General features: G+C 46.7%; 1 protein-coding gene across 8 annotated transcripts in view; it reads left to right on the forward strand.

Annotated features, from left to right (window-relative positions):
• Nucleotides 1-22,754, forward strand: part of FAM193A (family with sequence similarity 193 member A) — a 121,120-nt gene that overhangs the window by 62,937 nt on the left and 35,429 nt on the right. For 4 of the 8 annotated variants that reach the window (XM_023745395.1, XM_023745397.1, XM_023745396.1 and 1 more), the window contains 3 exons: nt 14,100-14,233; nt 14,778-14,945; nt 18,506-18,740. In XM_023745395.1, coding sequence (XP_023601163.1) covers nt 14,100-14,233; nt 14,778-14,945; nt 18,506-18,740 — 537 coding nt within the window. Of the gene's footprint in view, nt 1-14,099; nt 14,234-14,267; nt 14,461-14,777; nt 14,946-18,505; nt 18,741-22,754 lie in introns of those variants that run through there. The other 4 variants (XM_014446469.1, XM_023745399.1, XM_023745398.1 and 1 more) reach the window with 4 other exon arrangements.

Here is a 22,754-nt window from a genome sequence, read left to right on the forward strand (position 1 = left end):
GACAGTCCTTAATGATAGCCATGCCAGTGGCTCAGTGTTAGCCCAGAGAGCTTTAGTTTGCATTTTCTTAATGGCTTGTTGAGCATCTTTTTATTGCTTATTTCCCACCTGTATCTCGATGAAGTGTCTATTCACATCTTTTACCTGGTTTTAATTGGTTTGTTTATCTTATTGAGTTGTGAGAGATCTTTATATATTCTGAATACAAGCCTTTTATTCGATACGTTTCTCAAATATTTTCTCCCAGTGTGTGGCTTGCCTTTGCATTATATAACACTCTTTTATGTAGAGCAAAAGTTTTACATTTTGGTCAAGTCCAAGTTATCAACTTTGAAATGGTTTGGGCTTTTGTGTTCTATGGGAGAAGTCTTGGCTGCCTCAGGTTTAAAGAACTTTTGGTCTGTGGTTTTTCTAGATGTTTTATGGTTTGAGCTTATACATTTGATCTGTGACCCATTTTGAGTGAACTTTTGTGTCTTTGTAAAGAGTTGCAGTTCATCCTTTTTGTATGTGGATGCCCAGTTGTTCCAGAACTGTTTGTTGAAAATACTGTTTTTCCTCGTTGAATTACCTTGGCATTTTTATTAAAAAAATCAATTGATGCCATATGAGAGGGTCTGCTTCTGGACTCTGTGTTCCACTTTGCATAGATACGGTCCTTTTACCAGTACCATATTGTCTTGATTCGAGAAGCTAAGTTATGAAATTAGGTAGTAGTGGTCCCCAGCTTTGTTATTTTTTTTTAAGTGTTTGTCTATTCTAGGTCCTTTGCATTTCCATAAAAAGTTTAGTATCGTCTTGCTAGTTTCTACAGAAATACCTGCTGAGATTTTAACTGGCACTGTGTTGAGTTATAGATCAGTTTGGGGAAAATTGACATCTTAATATTGAGTCTTCCAACCCATGAATGTGGTATGAATCTTCATTAATTTAGGTCTTTCAAGTTTATTCTTAGAATAGTTTTGTAGTCTTCAAACTGGAGGCTTTGCATATAGTGTATTGAAAACTTTCCAAAGTATTTCATATTTTTCTTGCTATTTTAAATTATGCTTCTAGCATTTTTAAATACCCAATTGTTTATTGCTAGTATATAGAAATGCAACTGCTTTTTTGTATATTGAATTTATAGCCTATGAAATGCCATTTATTCTAGTGGTCTTTTGGTAGAGTCCTTAGGATTGTCTCCGTAGATGGTCATGTCATCTATAAGTAACGTGTTTCTTCCTTTCCAATCTGTATGACTTTTGCTTTTTCTTGCCTTGTTACATTGGTTAGGACCTCTAGTATGAAGCTGAATAGGAGTGGTGTGAGCAGACAGTCTTGCCTGTTCCCAGTCTTAGGGGGAAAGCACTTAGTCGTTTACTGTTAAGTGTGATGTTAGTGGTAGGTTTTTGCAGATCAGGTTGAAGAAGTATACTTCTGATTTTAGTTTGCTGAGTCTTATCAGGAATGGATATTTAATTTTGTAAAACTTTGTCTACATCTATGGAGATGATCATAGAGGTGCTTTTGTTAAAATTAGTTATGGTGGTTTTTAAATGTTGAAAGCACGTTGCATTCCTGGGATACTCCAGAGTTGGTTGTGATGTATGTGTTATGCTTTCTCTAGGTTGCTCTATTGGATTTGCTAACGTTTTAAGGATTATGGCATCTCTGTTCACGGGGTTTCTTAGTCTGTAGGTTTCTTGTCACACAATATCTTTGTGTGGTTTTGGTGTCAGAGTATTACCTCATAGAATGAACTAGGAAGCATTCTCTCCTCTGCTTCTCCTGTGAAAAGTTTGTGTAGCATTCCTGTGATTTCTGCTTAAATGTTTGGTAGGCTTCCCCGGTGACGCTGTCTTGACCCAGAGTTGCTTTATTGGGATGGTTTTGAATAGGAGTTCAGTTTATTTTATAAAGTTTATCTCTTTCAATTTATGGGATCTGTAGTGATTGCACACTACCCCCACTCCTTTCATTCCTGATATTTTGGTTGAGTTTTGTCTCTCTCTCTTTTTTTTCCCCCTGACAACCTGGCTAGAGGTTTATCATTTTTATTGCTCTTTAAAAAAACCACATTTTGGTTGAATTGATTTAATATTTTCTATTCCATTAATTTTTGCTCTTAAGTTTATTATTTCTGTTTTTCTACTGTACATTTAATTTGTTATTCTTTTGGTTTCTTAAGATAGAAGTTTACATTAGTGATTTGAGTCCTTCTTTTCTGACACACGTGTTTAATTTTATAAAATTCTATCTAAGCATTACTATAGCTGCATTCCCAAAATTTTGATACGTTGTCTTTCATTCTGCTCAAAACATTTTATAATTTCCCTTATGATTTTTCTTTGACCCATGGCTTTTTAAAAACATTTTTATTGATTTCATAGAGGAAGGGAGAGGGAGAGATAAAAATTCTGTCATCATTGATGTTTCTAAAATATATATATTTTTTATTGATTTCAGAGAGGAAGGGAGAGGAAGAGAGAGAGAGAAACATCAGTGATGAAAGAGAATCATTAAAAAGCTATCTCCTGCACGCCCCGCACTGGGGATTGAGCCTGCAACCCTGGGCATGTGCCCTGACCGGGAATCGGGGATCAAACCATAGGTCAACGCTCAATCACTGAGTCACACTGGCTGGGCGAGAGAGAATCATTGATTGGCTGCCTCCTGCTTGCCCCCCACTGGGGATCAAGTCTACAACCCAGGCATGTGCCCTGACTGGAAATTGAACCGTGACCTCCTTGACCCATGGATTATTTAGAATTGTTTTTTTGTTTGTTTTTAACTTCCAAATATTTTGGAGTATTTTTCGGATATCTCCTTTTTTCTTTTTCTTTTTTCCCTTTATTTTTTCATTTATTTCTTTTTCAATATACAAAATAAATCTATTACCAGATTGTAGATACAAAATAATTAGCCATTTACATGCAATAAACATTAATATTTCAAGAAAAACGACTTTAAATATGTTACGTGCAATGAACATTAATATTTCAGGAAAAAATATTTTAAATATAATGTTACATGCCATAAACATTTCAAGAAAATATTTTAAATATGATTTAAAATACAATAAACATTAATATTTTAAGAAAAAATATTTTAAATATAATAATATTACCAAAACTGTACTAACATAGTATAATATCACAAAAGTTATAGGAAATATTAAAAATCTTCAGATAACAGGATTACTTCTATTATATTCTAAAATTTTTTTTCTCTGGCTCTATTTTTGTTCATCAGTTTATGTTGTTTATTATATTCCACAAATGAGTGAGGTCATATGATATTTATCTTTCTCTGGCTGGCTTATTTCACTTAACATAATGCTCTTCAGGTCCATCCATGCTGTTGCAAATGGTAAGAATTCCTTTTTTTACTGCAGTGTAGAATTCCATTGTGTAGATGTACCACAGTTTTTTAATCTACTCACCTGCTGATGGGCACTTGGGCTGTTTCCAAATCTTAGCTATGGTGAATTGTGCTGCTGAGAGCATAGGGCAATGATGGCGAACCTTTTGAGCTCGGCCTGTCAGCATTTTGAAAAACCCTAACTTAACTCTGGTGCCATGTCACATACAGAAATTTTTTGATATTTGCAACCATAGTAAAACAAAGACTTATATTTCTGATATTCATTTATATATTTAAGTGCCATTTAACAAAGAAAAATCAACCAAAAAAATGAGTTCGCATGTCACCTCTGACACGTGTGTCATAGGTTCGCCATCACTGGCATAGGGGTACATATATCCTTTCTGATTGGTGTTTCTGATCTCTTGGGATATATTCCTAGAAGTGGGATCACTGGGTCAAATGGGAGTCCCATTTTTAATTTTTTGAGGAAATGCCACACTGTTCTCCACAGTGGCTGCACCAGTCTGCATTCCCCCCAGCAGTGCACGAGCGTTCCCTTTTCTCCACATCCTCTCCAGCACTTGTCGTCTGTTGATTTGTTGATGATAGCCATCCTGACAGGTGTGAGATGGTACCTCATTGTCGTTTTGATTTGCATCTCTCAGATGATCAGTGACTCTGAGCGTGTTTTCATGTCTCTCGGCCTTCTGGATGTCCTCTTTCAAAAAGTGTCTATTTAGATCCTTTGCCCATTTTTTGATTGGATTGCCTTTTGTTGAGTTGTATGAATTCCCTGTAAATTTTGGAGATTAAACCCTTATTGGAGATAACATTGGCAAATGTGTTCTCCCATGCAGTGTGCTCTCTTGTTGTGTTGTTGATGGTTTCTTTTGCTATGCAGAAGCTTTTTATTTTGATGTAGTCCTATTTATTTATTTTCTCCTTAGTTTCCCTTGCCTTAGGAGCTGTATCAGTAAAGACATTGCTACGACATATGTCTGATTTTGCTGCCTATGGATTCTTCTAAGATTTTTATGATTTCCTGTCTTACGTTTAAGTCCTTTATCCATTTTGAGTTTATTTTTGTGTATGGTGTAAGTTGGTGGTCTAGTTTCATTTTTTTGCATGTATCTGTCCAATTTTCCCAACACCATTTATTGAAGAGATTATCTTGACTCCATTGTATGCTCTTACCTCCTTTGTCAAATATTAATTGAGCATAATGGCTTGGGTCGATTTCTGGGTTCTCTGTTCTGTTCCATTGGTCTATATGTCTGTTCTTGTGCCCGTACCAGGCAGTTTTGAGAACCGTGGTTTTGTAATATAGCTTGATACCTGGTATTGTGATCCCTCCAACTTTGTTCTTCTCTCTCAGGATTGCTGCAGGGTCTTTTTTTATTCCATATGAATTTTTGCAGAGTTTGTTCTAGGTCTGTGAAATATTCCGTTGGCATCTTAATGGGGATTGCATTGAATCTATAGATTGTTTTAGGTAGTATGGACATTTTTTTTTTCTTTTTCTTTTTTTTTAAATAAATCTTTATTGTTCAGATTATTACAGTTGTTCCCCTTTTTTCCCCCCCATAGCTCCCCTCCACCCAGTTCCCACCCTCCCCTGCCCTTATCCCCCCCCCCCCACTGTCCTCATCCATAGGTGTACGCTTTTTGTCGCCGGGTCAAAGGTCATACACATGGGAAATGTAGCTATTTCCATCCGCAAGGTGTCCCTGTGTTCGGAAAGGTCTCTCACGACTTGTTCACGCTCTACTCAGAAAGGGTACGGAGCCACGTAACGGCTTTTTAAAATAATGTGTCCTCTTATGTTTAAAATGAGGATTTCGCTACCAAAAGTGAGGAGAATACAACACTACAGCTGCTGTCACCCCTCTCGCCCTTCTGGTGATAGTTGTGCGTGGGGCCGCGTGCTGGTTCGTGGGCCATCGACGAAGCCGTCTGGGTGGCTTGCGTAGTTCCGCCGGCTTCCCAGGGGCTGTCGCAGCCTCGCAGGGGCCGTTGCAGCCTCACGCAGCCTCACAGGGGCCGTCGCAACCTCACAGGGGCCGTCACAGCCTCACGCAGCCTCTCAGGGGGCGCCACATTCCATGTTGGGGGTGAAGGTGCGAGACAGAAGCTCCTCTCGCTGTCTCTCCTGCTGCTCCCTTGCGTATCGCCAATGCTGTAAGTTTCTGAGAGCAGTCTGCAGGTGCTGGACATCATACTTTAACTGGTCAACATGAAGTTTGGCATTCTGTCTTTTGTTGGGAGGCTCCTTGCTGGACAAAATCTCCAGGCGTTCTAGCTGGCTGAGTATCTGGTATGCTTGCTTGGATTTCGTTTTCTACTAAGTGCACCGACTGCTTGTCTGCCGTCTCCCGGCGTCCCATGTGAGACTGGATCTGGTGGACCTGCTTGTGCGTTTGCTGGTACAGCGGTTCCATGTTGCTGGCCCAGCCGGGTCCGGCTCCGGCTTCCTCCAAACCTGATTCTGCTTCTTGAGTGTGTCCCTTATGGATGCGAGGAGTTGAAATCTGCAGTTTGTTGGGTTAGGCTGCAAAAGCGCAGGTGGTTCCTTTTGTGCCACTGGCACAGCTTGGGTGGGGATGTAAATTGAGTAGGGCGGGGTCTCAGAGAATCACTAGGGCAGAGCAAACAGCAATGGCGTCTCCGAGACTCCTCGCTTCTCCGCCACTCCGCGTCTCTGCATCCCCAAGTGCCGGCGAGCAGCTCCGTGAGAAAGCCACCCTTGCTCTCCGACCCGCTGCAAGGCAGTCCCGCCTCTTCCCGTAGGGGTCTGGGACCTCAGAATCCCACCCCAAACAAGCTCAGTGGATTCGAGAGCTTGTATCCCCTTCCGATTGAAAAAAACCGCCCATCCAGTTGCAGCCCGCCTGGCGCACGACTCCGTACCTCTGTTCTTGGCGCCTCTGCACCTCCTACTCAGTCTCAATGCTCTTCTTTCTTTCCTTCCAGTTGTAGAACTTCCACTGGGCCAGCTTTCCCATGGATCTGAATGATAGCTGTTTGTCTTATAGTTGGTAGTTTCAATGTTGTTGTGGGAGGCAGCACGCACAGGTCTATACCTTATGCCGCCATCTTGGTTCCCTCAGTATGGACATTTTAATGATGTTGATTCTACCCATCCATGAACACGGTATATCCTTTCATCTGTTTATGTCTTCCTCTATCTCCTTTTTCAACGTCCTGTAGTTTTCCAAGTATAGGTCGTTTACCTCCTTAGTTAAGTTTATTCCTAGGTATCTTAATTTTTTTGGTGCAATGGTAAATAGGATTGTTTTTTTAGTTTCTCTTTCTGTGAGTTCATTATTGGTGTATAAAAAGCCATAGATTTCTGGGTGTTAATTTTGTATCCTGCTACATCGCCAAATTCATTTCTTAAGTCTAGTAGTTTTTTTGATGGAGTCTTTGGGGTTTTCTATGTACAATATCATGTCATCTGTGAATAATGAGTTTTACTTCTTTTCCAATTTGGATGCCTTTTATTTCTTCTTCTTGTCTGATCTCTATGGCTAGCACTTCCAGTACTATGTCAAACAGGAGTGGTGAAAATAGGCATCCCTGTCTGTTCCTGTTCTTAGGGGAAATGGTTTTAGTTTTTGCCCATGGAGTATGATGTTGGCTGTAGGTTTGTCATATATGGCCTTGATCATGTTGAGATATGCTCCCTCTATTCACACTTTGCCGAGAATTTTTATCAAAAATGGGTGTTGGATTGTGTCAAATGCTTTTTCTGCATCTATCGATGTGATCATATGATTTTTGTCTTTCAATTTGTTTATGTGATCTATCACATTTATTGATTTGCAAATACTGTACCAGCCCTGCATCCCTGGAGTAAATCCCACTTGATCATGGTGTATATCTTTTTAATATATTGCTGGATGCGATTTGCTAATATTTTTTGAGGATTTTAGCATCTATGTTCATCAGGGATATTGGCCTGTAATTCTCTTTCTTTGTAGTGTCTTTATCTGGTTTTGGAAGTAGGATTATGCTGGCCTCATAAAAAGAGTTTGGAAGTGTTCCTTCCTCTAGGATTTTCTGGAATAGTTTGAGGAGGATAGGTGTTAGTTCTTCTTTGAATGTTTGGTAAAACTCCCCTGTGAAGCCGTCTGGACCTGTGCTTTTGTTTGGTGGGAGTTTTTTTAATTACTGTTTCTATATCATCAATTGTTATTGGCCTATTCAGGTTTTTTGATTCTTTCTGATTTAGTTTTGGGAGATTGTATTTTTCTAGGAATTTGTCTATTTCATTGGCATTGTCCAGCTTATTGGCGTAAAGCTGTTCATAGCATTTTCTTACAATCCTTTGTATTTCTGTGGTGTCAGTTACTTCTCCACTTTTGTTTTTGATTTTATTTATTTGGGTCCTCTCTCTTTGTTTCTTGATGAGTCTGGCTAATGGTTTATCAATTTTGTTTATCCTTACAAAGAACCAGCTCATGGTTTCATTGATTTTTTTTAGGCTCTAATTTATTTCTGCTCTTGTTATGGCAGAAATCAGGTCGGCGGGAAGCGACAAACCGTATGCACGCGGAAAAGAACTGTTTATTCCAATACTGCCGGCAGTATGGGAGAGCAGCAGATCATCCACAAAAATCTGCTCTGCTGCCCCCCATAAGCCAGCTGCTTATGTAGGGTAGGACAAAGATTACACAGGGAAATTGGAATATAGGCATGGGGAAGTAGGGATTTCAGGCATGGGGAAGTAGGAGGCTAGAGTGGGACTCCATTGTTTGGGCAAGAAGGGTGTTAATCTTTCCATGAGAATGGACCGCATTCCAAGGTTGACTCCCAGGTCCTGAGGGTGTACAACTCCCAGCCAGGTCAGAATGTCCTTTCTTTAAGCAACACAAGGCAGTCATGGTTAACAGAGCATGATTAATGTTTCCCACAACCATAGCCCATCCCCAATATTCCTTTTTTGCCCCTAACACTCTAATCTTACTTCTACTTACTCTGGGCTTTTCTTGTTATTCTCTTTCTAGTTCTTTAAATTGTAGGGTTAAATAGTTCATTATTAATTTTTCTTGTTTTCTGAGGTATGCCTGTAGTGCTGTGAACTTCTCTATCAGGACTGCTTTTCCTGTGTCCCAGTGATTTTGGGTTGTTGTATGTTCATTTTCATTTATTTCCAGGAAGTTTTTCATTTCTTTCTTGATCTCGTTGGTAACCCTTTTATTGTTTAATAACATGCTATTTAGCCTCCATGTGTTTGAATGATTTGGGGTGTTTTTAGTGTAGTTGATTTCTTTTTCTTTTTCTTTTTTAAATATATTTTATTGATTTTTTACAGAGAGGAAGGGAGAGGGATAGAGAGTTAGAAACATCGATGAGATAGAAACATCAATTCAGCTGCCTCCTGCACACCCCCCACTGGGGATGTGCCCGCAACCAAGGTACATGCCCTTGACTGGAATCGAACCTGGGACCCTTCAGTCCTCAGGCTGACGCTCTATCCACTGAGCCAAACCGGCCAGGGCTAGTGTAGTTGATTTCTAATTTCATTCCACTGTGATCTGAGAAGAGGCTTGATATGATTTCAATCTTCTTGAACTTGTAGAGACTTGTTTTATGTCCTAACATGTGGTCTATCTTTGTGAATGATCCATGTGTACCTGAGAAGAATGTATATTCTGCTTCATTGGGGTGAAATGTTCTATAAATGTCAGTTAAATCCATCTGATCCAGTGTGTCCTTTAGAGTCTCTGTTTCCTTATTAAGTTTTTGTCTGGAAGACCTATCCAGTGAAGTCAGAGGGGTGTTAAAGTCCCCTACTATGACTGTATTGTTGTCAATCTCTCCATTGAAGTCCTTTCGAAGTTTCTTTATATAGTTAGGTGCTCCTATGTTGGGTGCATATAGGTTTACCAGGGTTATATCCTCTTGTTATATCGATTCCTTTATTATTATGTAGTGACCTTTGTTGTCTCTTGTGATGGCCTTCATTTTAAAGTCTATTTTGTCGGATATGAGTATTGCTACTTCAGCTTTTTTTTCTTTTTCATTTGCATGGAGATTTTTTTTTTCATCCTTTCATTCTCATCCTGTGTATGTCTTTTGTTTTGAGGTGGGTCTCTAGAAACAGTGTATAGTTGGGTCATATTTTTGTATCCATTCAGCTACCCTATGCCTTTTGATTGGAGCATTTAATCCATTTACATTTAGGGTTATTATTGATAGGTGCTTATTTATTGCCATTTTAATTCTGTATGCCTAGGTGTCTCTCTGTTTCTTCTTCAGCAATCCCTTTAGCATTTCTTGTAATGCTGGCTTGGTGGTAATGAACTCTTTTAGCCTTTTTTTTTTTTTTTTTTTTGTCTGGGAAGCTCTTTATTTGACCGTCTATTTCGAATGATAGCCTTGCTAGAGATAGTAATCTTGGTCTCAGATCCTTGCTTTCCATGACCTTGAGTACTTCATGCCATTACCTTCTAGCCTGTAGAGCAGGCGTCCTCAAACTAAGGCCCACGGGCCACTTGCGGCCCACCGAAAACATTTATCCGGCCCGCCGGGTGTTTTTGCCACCGTTGCCTGTCCTGCTTAGCAGCCGACTCGTCCCGGGCCCGCAGTGTGCATGTGTGGAATGTCTGAGGGACAGTGAACTGGCCCCCTGTTTAAAAAGTTTGAGGACCTCTGCTGTAGAGTTTCTGATGAGAAATCAGGTGCAGCCTTATGGGAACTCCTTTGTAGGTAACAGTTTTCTTTTCTCTTGCTGCCTTTAAGATTCTTCTTTGTCTTTTTAATTTTTGGCATTTTAATTATGATGTGTGTGGGCATGGGTCTGTTTCGGTTCTTCTTGTTTGGGGTTCTCTGTGCCTCCTGAACTTGTGTGACTTTTTCAGGTTAGGTAAGTTTTCTGCTATTATTTCTTCAAACACCTTCTCTATTGCTTTCTCCCTTTCTGCCTCTTCTGGCACATCTGCTATTCTAATATTGTTATATTTCACATTGTCCCACAGCTCCCTTAAGCTGTCGTCCTGTTTTTTGTTTTTTCTTTTTAGTTCTCTGAGTGATATTTTCCAACTCTGTCTTCTAATTAACTGAGTAGATCCTCAGCTTTCCCTAATCTGCTGTGTATTCCTTCCAATGTGTTCTTTATTTGTGTTATGTCATTCTTTATCTCAGACTGTTCTTTTTTTGTAGTTACTATATCTTTTTTCATGCTGTTGAGCATTTTTACCACCATTACTCTGAACTCTGATTCAGATAAATTTTTTATCCTTGCTTCATTTATCTCTTCTTCTGGAGAATTCTCTAGTTTTTTCATGTGAGGGTTGTTTCTTTGTCTCATCATTTTGGCTTTTTGTTTGGATTTGTGACTATATATTAGGTGGATCCTCTACACCTCTCAATCTTTAGTGCAGGACAGTGTTAAAGGCTGTTTCTGACTAATTGGATCAGGCATAGACTCAAAGCCTCCAGAGACCGCTCTGCCAACAGACTGATAGGATGCCTACTTGAATTGCCCCCGGGCAATTGTCCCCGTGGGGAGAGTTTTTTCAATAGGGTGGGGCAGTTGCTTCTGCCTGGAGGCTAATTGTTACTTTTAATCTCTTAAGTGTCCTCAGGGCAAGGTGTTTTCCATTAGGGTGTGTCCACTGTCTTCCCCCCAGGCAAGGTAGATGTCTGTGCGGGAAAGATGTCCTCCTCTGTGTGAGGGAATGACTCAGACCAGGAAACTTGGGGTGTCTGCCTTCTGAGCTCTGTCCCCCGAGTCCCCTGTCCTGGGTTCTGCTCTCACAGCTCCAGTCCACCTCACCCTCCCTCTGCCAGAGCACCAGGTGGGTGGCTCCACAGGGAATTTTGTGTGTTGGCCCTTTAAGAGGGTGCCCCAATGTTCAGCTGCCACTCCCTGGCAGACAGCACCCCACTGCTTTTCACAGCTAGATGTTATGCGGGTACCCTCCTCAGTTCTGGTGCTCTCTGCTGGGGGGCCCAGCTTGGGGATTAGACCCCAGAGTTCTCAGTGGCACCCCGCACAGCTGATATATCTCTCTGGGACTTCAGTGCCGTCTGTGGGTGCCCGGCCAGCCCTTTCGCCCCTCCGCCCCTCCACCCCTCCTACCAGTCTCTATGTGTCTCCACCTTCGGTCCTCCAGTATCAGGGTTCTCTCCTGGGAGGTTTCCATTGATTATTCAGGAAGTTTTTCTGTATTTTAGTTTTAATACCAGTTTGTTCCTGGGAGCGTGTCCATGCCAGATATCTTCTTTTTTCTTAAAGTACAATTGATATACAACATTATATGAGTTTCAGGTGTACAACATAACAACTTGATATTTGTATATATTGCAGAATGATCATGACAGTAAGTCTGCTTGGCATCCATCACCACCCAGTTACAATTACTTTTTCTTGTAATGAGAACTTTTAAGATCTATTCTCTTAGCAACTTTTACACACAACACAGTCCTGTTAACTGTAGTCTCCATGCTGTACATTACATCCCCAGGACTTACTCATTTTAAAACTAGAAGTTTGTACCTTTTGACGCTCTTTTTGTTATTGATTATTAGCTCAATTCTGTTATAATTTGTGAACTTATTCATGTGATTTAATTATTAAAAATTGTTGACATTTGTTTTATTGGCTAATCTTGGTTGATGTTTCATGTGCATTTGAAAGAATTTGTGTTCTCTTGTTGGAAAGATAGTACTATGAATATTATTAGTTAAATCAAATTGGCTGATGGTGGTGTTCACATCGGCTACATCCTTTCTGGTGTTTTGTCTAGTTCATATATCCCCTTTTTATGTGGGACACCCTGACCTGTGAGGTAGACATCTTAATTTTCTCTTTCAAATGCTTTGTTAATTTTCTTAGTCTTGATTCTTGCTGTGCTTCATTTTGGATTATTTCTATCACTTATCTTCAGGTTTATTGATACTCTACTGTGTTTGACCTCTTAAAGTCTATCTTATTTATTTTTTCTTTTAAGGTGTTTTTTTTTTTTTGGTAACACAACACACTTGTGTTATTCTATTTAAGCTACTAACTTTGTGGTAATTTGTTACAGCAGCAGCAGGAAACTAATACACTTTCACCCACCAGCACATCAGCTCCAAGAGGCCAGGATGTGTCTTGTTCGCGGCCATGTCCCCAGCACCTTGAGCAGGGTCTCACTCATGGGAGGTGCTCAGGAGATATTTGTTGATTGACTGGACGGCTGTTTCAACAACCAGGAGCTCCATCCCTGGACTGAGATGAATGACCCAGAGTGGTCATCTGATCTTTTAGGATATTTTTCATCTCTAGAAGTTCTTTTGCTTGCGTTTTACACCTTCACTTCCTCTCCCTGTGTTTATGCTTCCCCTCTACTTTCTTGAACACACGGAGTTTATCTGTAATCTCCAGTTTCAGATCCTTGTCTCTTGGTAGCATCACATCAGTTATTTTGGGGTCTGTTTCTGTTGATTGGTTTCCCTCCTGGTTAGGTGTCATATTTTCCTGCTTCTTGGTTTTGTTATTGGATGCTGGACCTTGTGCATTTTACATCGTTGAGTGGCAGGTTTTGTTGTATTCTTTTAAGCTGCATTGGCCTTGGACCAAATGCAGTAACTGAAGTTAAAATCTGTATCAGCTGAGTCCACACTTAAGGACTTACTCGTCATCTTGTGCCCTGTTTATAAGGCCTTCACCTCATCCTTGTCAGCAGGAATCGTTACTGTCCCGGTTCTTGGTTGCTGCTCCGAGTCTGTCCTGTGTGCCGGGCAGCGCTGTTGGTGTGGAACACAGCGAGAGCAGGCCAGCAAAGGTGATTGAGGTCACCACACCACTCATTTGACAGGGACACGCTTACATAGAGAATTCACTACCCTGATCTGTGAAAGGAACTTAGAAGGGTCTTGGTGGATTCAGGGAGCAGCCACTCAAGCATGGGGAGGGGAGAAGGTGTGGTTAGGGTCCCGGGCAGCAGAATGGCTGCTGAGGAACTGCAGGCCCGGCTGGTGGGCTCGCTGGGGTCCCCCTCACACCCCTGGGTAGCAGGAGCAAGCTGAGAAAAGGCAGGGAACCAGGGGGAGACCTGCCCCCCAGTGCCCCTCCAGCACCCTCTGCTGACAAGGCTGGACATGGTGCCACTGGCCAAGGAGCAGTGTGCAGGGCCCGCCCTTCACAGAGCAGGGCTGGGAGGGTGGGTTGAAGAGGTAGTTGATGGCTGGCTCAGCCTGCTCCCTGAGTAAGTGTTGATCTTTTCGCTGAGGCATGACAGGTAGAGAGAATTGTCTTCAGGATTGAGTGGGTCCGCGCTCCAGGCAAAGGGGGTGAGTGCAGCGAGGTTAGAGCAGCGTCTGCATTGGAACCTGGAAGCCCGTGGTCAGGAAGGTCATTTGTTCCCAGCGTGGATGGTTCCACGCGGGAGCTCCATGCCGGCTCACTTTGGAGTCACTCTGGCTGTGGCTCAGGAGCCCAGGAAGGAGGTGGCCCTGGTCCCGCGTGTGGTTCTGAGCGCTGCAGCCAGGTGGGCAGAACAGGAGCGCCGCTTCACGGGGTGCCTCCCACCCGCCTGAGGAGTGACGCCAGCCCTCGGGGACAGGCAGACTTGAGGGGTGACAAGAGGAGGAACCATGCGTTTTCTCCATGTGACTCTGCCCTTGGTGCCAGAGAGAAAAAGTCCTGTGTAACATCCGTTCAGAAAGTTCCAGTGTCTCGGTTTTGTGTGTTTTCTAAAAGGCATGTTTTTGAAATTTGCATGAGCATTTAAACATGAGTCTGTGCTGTTCTCTCTTTCAAGCAGGGCCAGGACTTCCTTCTCCACGGCCCTCTGGGCGGGTCCCCGGCGGAGGCAGGCGGCGGGAGGCTGGCTCTGGGCGCCCAGCCACTGCCCTCCGACACGTCTTGTGCTTGTGAGGCCTGCAGCGAGCGCAGGTACGGTGGGCGTGCAGGAGAGTGGGGGGCCACCGAGTGGGTGCTGGGGCTGGGCAGGACCGGCTTCTTCCTAAAGGCCACACCCTCCTGAGAGGGAGCCAGTGGCCGGGCGGTGGTGAGGGAGACCGGGCGAGTGAAGCTCCTCCCTCCTTCCCCCCTGAGGACTGACCGGAGGGAGCGAGTCCTCAGGAGGGACAGGAGCCAGGACTCAGTCATCGGAACCCAGGGTCAGTGGAGTGGACTGGGGCTGGGCCATGGTGGGGGTGAGAGCTGCCTCATGGGCCCGGGCAGTGGAGGTCTGGGAGCGGGGCTGGTCAGCATTCCCCATCCCTGTTGTGGGAGGGGGCCGACGTCTCCCAGAGACGAGGTCTCGGGGGCTGGCTGACCAAGGGCACCCCAGGGGCTGTGCCAGCCTGCTGCAGCGACAGCAGAGCCTGATGGAGTGGGGAAGGAAGTGGGTGTGGACGGGAGGGCCGTGATGGAGTCGGGGATGGCGAGGGTGGTGCTGACTGACCCTGACCCCCTGCCTTGTGCTGCCTCACAGAGAGATCTCGGCAGAGACGGACCGGGAGCCGCAGCAGCTGCAGAACTACTGGTCTGAAGTGCGCTACATGGTCCGCTGCATTTACCGCCAGGCGGGGACCCCGTTGGCAGACGACCAAGACCAGTCCCTGGTGCCCGATAAGGAGGGGGTGAAGGAGCTCGTGGATAGGTACACGTGTCCCCTATGTCTTGTCCTTCCTCGCCGGTGCCCAGGGAGCTGTGCTCTCAGGGGCTGGGTGCACTGCGGGGACTCAGCAGACAGCTGGCAGGAGGGAGCCCTCTGTGTCAGGTTACAAGCTCTGGTTTGCTGAAACCCTTACTGCCCACATAGTGGGAGTGGAGTCACCCTTCCGCCACTTCTCGTGTTGAGATTGACACTAAGTACTTCCTGTGCTGGGTGCTGCTGAGCACTGGCCTAGCCTGAGGAAGACATTGGGCAGCTGTCCCGTCCACGCAGGCTCCGTGCAGCACGGCAGCCGGGGAGCAGGCACTGCGCGTGAGTGGCCAGCGCTGTGGCCAGGCCTGCCCGTGGGTGTCTCAGACGGCAGTGGCTTACACGTGGCGTCTGCTCTTCAGACCCCCATGCTCATGACAATGCAGAATTTGAGGTGGACCTAACTTTTATTTTTCCTTATAGTCTTAGCATCTTTTCTCTCTTTTTTGAAATGTTCCAAATAAAAGTGATAAATTTGAGTTATACATTTCATGGATTGGTTCTCATATTGGTTTCTTTTTCTCACGTTTTGAATGCGGCACCTTCGGGGGTTTTATAAACTCTTGCTTGCTGTGCCTTAGTTGATCCCGGACACGGGAGTAGTGGTTGGCCGTGGGCTGTGCTGACTGGTGGATGGATTCCGCCGGTGTGTTCGGGGTTTGACCTGTGAACCCCGCTGTTGCTGAGCTGGTTCCAGGGGGGCCAGGTACCGTTTTTGCAGTTAGGTTTCCCAGTGAGCGGTAGGAAGATCTCGGCAACCTGCACATGAGAACCGTGACTTCCGGCTTATGAAGAGCCTAAAGTGAGATCAAAGGCAATTGAGAGAAAATATGCAGCAGCTAGTGTAGCGGAGGGACGTCTGGCAGAGATGGGACCGTGGCCTGTGGGTGGCTGAGGTTTGGGAAGCACGTTATCTAATAGTGAAACCCACTGTTAGGCTTGGGTAAGTCCACGTCCCCATGCGGCTGTATGTACTGTGTTATTCTTAGTCTTCGTGTCCAAGAGCACTTTGTGTTTGAATCCCGATGAGTCAGGAGGGATGTCTGTGAGGCCCATTTCCAGGGCTTGTCTCGCTGGCGGGGGTGACCCTCTCCTCTCCCGCCCTCGCATCCTGCGGGATCTGCTCTGCTGCCACCTCCTGCCTCCTCGCCTGTCCCACACCCTTCATTCCTGCCCTGGGGCCTTGCATTTGCTCTTCTCTCTCTGGCATGTTCTTCCCTTTTCAGGGTTTCTCTCTTTTTTTTCTCCTTCTGTCATTCACATTAGTCTTCAGGCAGCTTCTCAAAGAGGCTCCCTATCTAAAGTCTTGGGGCCTCCTCACATCACCCGTGACACTCACCTTTCTTTTCTTAAATTGCTGCCCACCAACCACATTGCATGTGTGCGTGTGCACGGCGGAATGGCCTCCACCACACGGGGCAGTGCAGTGCAAGTACGTGTGGATGACAACATCTCCAGCACCCTCCTTTCTCTCGGTGTATAACTTTAAGAAGATCTATTTGCAAAGTACGACGGTCATCTCATTACATTCATAAGATCAACAATGGCAAGGAAAGAAGATGAAATTTGTGACTAATTTTGCCATGCTCATTAAATGTATAGCTAAGAAGGAGGTGTCCAGTCTACCTGTACGTTTGATTGTCCCTGTGTCACTCGAATCTTGTGTGGGTTTTCTTTAGCAGATGAAAAACATTCTGTTTCAGCGGACAGGTTGCTAGAGCAGTGGTCGCCAACCTTTCGGACCTCACGGACTACCATGGTCCACAGACCTCTGGTTGGCGACCGCTGTGCTGGATTATTCTGCTAAAAAATCAGTTTATCTCTGCAGAGTGTACTAATCCACAGTGGTTTTTACTGCGTTCTAGCCACATTTTGTATAAGGTGTCACATGTTCCATTGCAGGATTTTACGTGGCCTTTGTCTTTTACAGCCTAGATGGTGTGGCCATTTTAAAGTGGGATAAAGTGGAATAGGTGCCCTGGCCAGTGTGGTTCAGTTGGTTGAACATTGTCCTGTGCACTAAAAGGTCGCTGGTTTGGTTCCCGGTCAGGGCACATACCTAGGTCGCCTGGTTGATCCCCTGTTGGGGCGAGTATGGGAGGCAACCGATCAGTGTTTCTCTCTCACATCAATGTTTCTCTCTCCTTCTCCCTTCTTCTTTCTCTAAAAAAAATCAATAAAAACATATTTAAAAAAATAAAGTGGAGTAGGCGATAACTCACCTTTTTCTCTTTTGACCAAATGTGCCCAGCGGTGGAAGGATTCACTCTATAAAGTGCAGGAGCTGTGAGGCGCCGTGTATGTACAGCTCGTGTCTAACACAGCGGCCACTCCACTGACCGGGTGTAGCTGGATGTGGGGTTGCTGCTGCCGTGTCCTAGGTTTCCATCTGCTGGCTCCTCAGAGGCACACGATGAAAAGTGACGCCAAATACTGCAGAGCAAGTCAGAAAAGCAGTGCATGACAGTGTTAACTTACTGTGGCTGGGCCGGGGGATGCATTAATTTTTTCTTGCTCTTCAGCTTACAAGTTTTATTTTATGCTTTTATTGGTTTCCTGGTGGGATGATTTAAATGAGATATGCTGTCTGTACGTTTCCCCTGATTTTGAAAATAACGCCAGCCCCTTTGGGTTGTGCACGGCGTTCCTGGCAGGAAGGAGAAGCAGTCCGTGGCCGCCCCCCACCCTGAGATTACCTCATTAGGGTCACTCTGTTCACCTGTGAACATACCAGCATTCAAACATATTACTGGTCTTCAGCCGCCTATGTTTTCACTTCAGTGGTCCAGGGTGGAGAAGGCCCATCTCCGGCAGCCGCCTCCGCACTGCTGTGTCTGCTCTGCCACCTGCTGGCTCCGTAGGCTTCAGCACCTTCCCCGTCTGTGTGGGCTTCAGTGTTCAGTAATGTGAGAGCCCACGTGGGTAGGTGACTGAGTTAGTGCAGGTGTCAGTCAGCCCATCAGGTGGTGACTGAGTTAGTGCAGGTGTGAGTCAGCCCACCAGGTGGGTAAATGAGTTAGTGCAGGTGTCAGTCAGCCCACCAGGTGGTGACTGAGTTAGTGCAGGTGAGAGTCAGCCCACCAGGTGGTGACTGAGTTAGTGCAGGTGAGAGTCAGCCCACCAGGTGGTGACTGAGTTAGTGCAGGTGTGAGTCAGCCCACCAGGTGGTGACTGAGTTAGTGCAGATGAGAGTCAGCCCACCAGGTGGTGACTGAGTTAGTGCAGGTGAGAGTCAGCCCACCAAGTGGTAAATGAGTTAGTGCTGACACAGAGTAAGGTCTCAATAAATGTATTTTTTTCTGGCTGTTATGGATGACGTGGGAAAGTTCCAGACACTTTCTGCTTGTCTCCCTCTGTTGCCTTGGACGAATGTATCTCTCCCGGTGTGAGAAGGTGGTGGCATTTCAGGTGGGCTCCTGGGGAAAGGGTTCAGGAAAGATGCTCATGGATATAAAAAGGTGCTAGAGGGGTGATGCGGGGTCCCGGGTGAGTGGTGACTGTCCTTCTCTGTGCAGGCTTTGCGAGAGAGACCCCTACCAGCTGTACCAGCGGCTGGAGCAGCAAGCCCGAGAGTACGTGCTGGAGATGAAGGTCCGCCTCCTGCGGCAGTTGTCAGCTGCAGCGCGAGTGCGGGCGCCGTCTGGCCTGCAGGGCCCACCGCAGGCCCACCAGTTCATCTCCCTGCTGCTCGAGGAGTATGGCGCCCTCTGCCAGGCGGCACGCACCATCAGCACCTTCCTGGGCACTCTGGTAAGAGCGCGTGCCTTTCTGGGCCTTGTTGGGAACGAAGCTGTGTAATGGGTGAGGCTGAGACCTGGTGGTGTCGTGTGCAGTCCAGATCTCCTCCCTGTGATGTTTGGAGCCCGGGCGGAGCCTGCCTTCTCTCCTCTTCTCCCCCCTTCCTATCTGCTGCTGACAAAAGTCTTGAGTGGATGGACAGGCAGTGACGTGTCATGAAACACTGTTTGGAGCGTGGCAGGCAGGGGACAGGATGCAGTGAGGACCAGTGTGTGGTCAACAGGGACAAGAAGGAAAAATGTCCGCATTGTCAGCTGGTCACTGTCGTTACCGTACGCAGAGGCCCGTGTTGGATGGGATGTATGCGGGGGGCGCCTGCTCATGGGGCCTTTCAGTCCTTTCACTGGACAGTCCAGGCCGGAGGAAGGATGGGTGCTGTCCAGTCAGGTGCCGTCCCCACCCCTGGGTCTTGGACCGCCACCAGGAGTAAAGGGGGGGGGGGTGCTGTGGAAATGGAGTTCCTGGAAACTGGATGTGCTGAGGTCATTTGGAGACAGGCCTGCTGGTTGGAAGCTGACCTGCTCCCCAGAGAAAGCCTCTCGTCTCCTGTCAGAGAAGCACCTGTTCACCAACAACAGTCTGGGCCTGTGTGTGTGAGTGTGTGTGTGTGTGTGTGTGTGTGTGTGTTTAAATATATTTTTATTGATTTCAGAGAGGAAGGGAGAGAGAGAAGCATCAATGATGAGAGAGAGTCATCGATCGGCTGCCTCCTGCACGCCCCACACAGGGAATTGAACTGTGACCTCCTGGTTCATAGGTCGACGCTCAACCACGAGCAACGCCGGCCGGGCTGGTTTTTTTTAATTATCACTTAAATTTTATTAAGTGGTACTTACTGGGCTGGTATTGGGTGCTTTCTTAGTGATAAAACTACACTTTGAAACAAATATAGTAAGTGGCTCCTAAGATTTTAAGCCCTAGTGGTCTGTATGTGATTCTAAAGTTGATAGACTTTTTCACCAGAAAAGTTTACAAACACCATTTTGCAAGTAATCTCGGGTTCAAGGGACTCCCTTGAGCATCGATGCAGTAGATGCTGGCATTCCTCCCGTGACTCCCTACGACCTCAAGGAAAGCACTCGTTTTAGAAAAGCAGCTGGTGGGTGGTGGGCCGTGGGCCCTGTGTCAGGACCGTGTCAGAGAAGCGGAGTTCGGGGCTGAGCAGGCTACGCTGCCTCGGGGCCGCGCCTGCAGCAGCACCTGCAGCCCTGCCTCCACCTCGGCCTCCTGGGCCTCGCCCTGCCGTCCAGAGGTCCAGATCCTGCGCCGCCTCCGCTGTGACAGCACCTGGGGTTCCCGCGGCTCCCGCCTGCACCTGCCTGGTGCCCTGCTGTGCTGCCTCCATGCCGGCCCCGGCCTGTCAGGGTGCTGTTTGTGACGCTAACAAAAGTTAGTTTGAACCACATTTATTAGAGCAAATCCCTAGCAATTTACACAGAAATGTTTTCTTGTGGTTTGAAAAAAAACTCATGAATTTTAAGCGCAAAATACAGCTATTTGGTCAGTGGTTCATTCCACCTTGTTCACACATAGAGATACTCACTTTGGTTTCCAGTGGTCCAGCAGCGAGGCTCTCGGAGCGCTTCTCTCCCCCAGGGGAACAGGGAAGTGCTGGTAACAGACTGAACAAGGTGGCAGGAAAGGCAGAAGCCTCAGGGCTGAGAAGTTCACATGCTCAAAAGCCCACGTTCACCCCGGCTGCGGCCTGCGTCCCTCCCAGGGTGGGGTCTGCACGTAATGCTGGGACCACCAGTGATGGCACCTCAGTGTGAGGTGACGCAGAGGCTCCGAGCACTGGATTGACAGCGGGACATGCGCCCTCTGACCGGGGTGGGTCGGTGAGGGGGAGGGGGGCACAGTCTCATCTCCCGGAGATTGTAACAGAGCTGCTGCCGCAGAGGTGCGTGGTCTGACAGGTGCTGCTGGCGTCGCTGGGAAACTTGAGCTTGGGCTGACTGCCCTGCGTGCTTCCGGGCTGCCAGTAAAGCAGCCATAGGTCACTCTGTGGGGCTGTCCATGACCTTACGTCCCCATAGACCATTGTCACACCCACAAAGCTGAGAGTGGTTTGTTTTTATGGACTAACACCCAGTCCATATAAAACTTTCCCCATTGGCTCAAAAATCTCTTTATGGTTGGGGTGTTCAAATGAGGATCCAAGAAGGTTCACAAACGGATCACAGAGTCCTTCCCGGCCCGTCCTGTGATCCCCATGGTCTGAAGAGTCTGCAGAACGGAGCTAAGGTCAACTCTGAGTCAGCGTCTCAGAGCAGCTCTCCATAGTTTGGGACTTCGGGTCCTTTAAGCTTACAAACTGAGGGCCCCGAGGAGCTTTTGTTTATGTGGACATTTAATCAACATTTACTGTATATCCTCACCCGAGGATATTTTTTCCCATTGATTTCTAGAGAAAGTGGAAGGGAGGGAGAGGGAAGGAGGAGAGAGAGGAAACACTGATGTGAGAGAGACACGTCTATTGGTTGCCTCCCTCACGCACCCCTACGGGGCTGGAGAACCTGCAACCGAGGTACGTCCTCTTGACCAGAACTTGAACCCACGACCCTTAGGCGGATGCTCTGACCACTTAGCATCTGGCCAGGGCACAAATAGCATATTTAAAATAAAACATTTTTTCAAAGCAACACATTTACTTATTTTAAATATGTTTCTGTTAATTTTAAAGAGGAAGGGGAAGAGAGAGAAACATTGATGAGAGAACTATCAATTGGCTACCTCCTGCACACACCCTACCAGGGATAGAGCTTGAAACCCAGGCATGTACTCCTATTGTGAATTGAACCAGCAACCTGTTGGTGCAAGGGTTGACCCAACCAACTGAGCCACACCAGCCAGGGGCGAACGTATTTATTTACATTTTTGCACATTTCTAGTGTCTGGCCCTGGGTTCTCCCCTGCTCTGCTTGCTGTCCGAGGTTGTCTTGGCTGGGTCCTGAGGAAGGCCTCCCGGAGATGTGTATCTGGGGACGGGAGGAGCGGGCGGCAGCCTTTTGGATGGTGGGGCTTTTCTTAAAGAACACCAGAGCCCGAGTGCACCCACCACGGAAACTAGCCTCTGAAACCACGTTGCACAGCAGACCCACACTGGCAGCGGAACCCGCTGCGTAGCTCACACTTGGATTGGACCTGCTCACGCGCGGCTTCCTCACGGCACACGTGATCACTGGACGCACTGGCTCCCCTGGTGCGTGTCTTCAGCAACACGAGTCTCCGTGTGGAAATGACCGCTCCTCCTCAGAAAGGCCTTCAGCTGGAGAAGCCTCGCGGCACAGTGGCCGGGGCAGATTCCCTAACTCCGAGTTCCTGGAAGCTCGGGTTGGGTGATCGGCCGCAAATGGTGTCCTGTGTTTTCCTGGAAGCAGCACGGTCACTGCGGTGTGACCCAGCCGGCTAACTCTCTGCCCTCCCTCAGCTTCTCCAGAAACAACACCCCTTCGTCCTGAGCCTGCAGGCCCGTGGAATGCGTTTGCCTGGAAGGTATTTCCCCAAGCGCGACCCTCTGGGAAGTGCACTCGAGGGGTTCATTGCACGCGCCCTGGGGCCAAGCAGGTTGAGGGTCACGGTGTTCCTTATCAAGCATTGAAATAAAGCGGGAACTAGACCTGACTTATGCCTCCAGTTCTCTGGGAAATGCCTGACCAGGCTGTGATGGTCGTGAGATCGAAGCTTCCATTCACGGGACACTCGCAGGCTGCACGCCTGTGTCTCAGGTCTGCCGTGGGGCCTGACGACACCCTCCTCTTCCAGCCCCACACGTCGGCCTTGGGATGTGGGGAGTGAGGCTGGGAGGCCAGAAAGCCCGGAACCACGGCTCTTCCTTCCTGCCCTGCCTCTGGCCCGGCTCCGCGTCCTCACACAGGCTCACCACTCGCAGCGCTGTGACAGCACACGCCAGCTGCAGCGTCTCTGGCCCCAGCGCAGGGTCGCTGGTGTGAGCAGTGCCGGCCT

The sequence above is a fragment of the Myotis lucifugus genome, unplaced genomic scaffold (assembly GCF_000147115.1).
Source record: "Myotis lucifugus unplaced genomic scaffold, Myoluc2.0 scaffold_540, whole genome shotgun sequence".
NCBI classification, from domain to species: Eukaryota; Metazoa; Chordata; class Mammalia; order Chiroptera; family Vespertilionidae; genus Myotis; species Myotis lucifugus.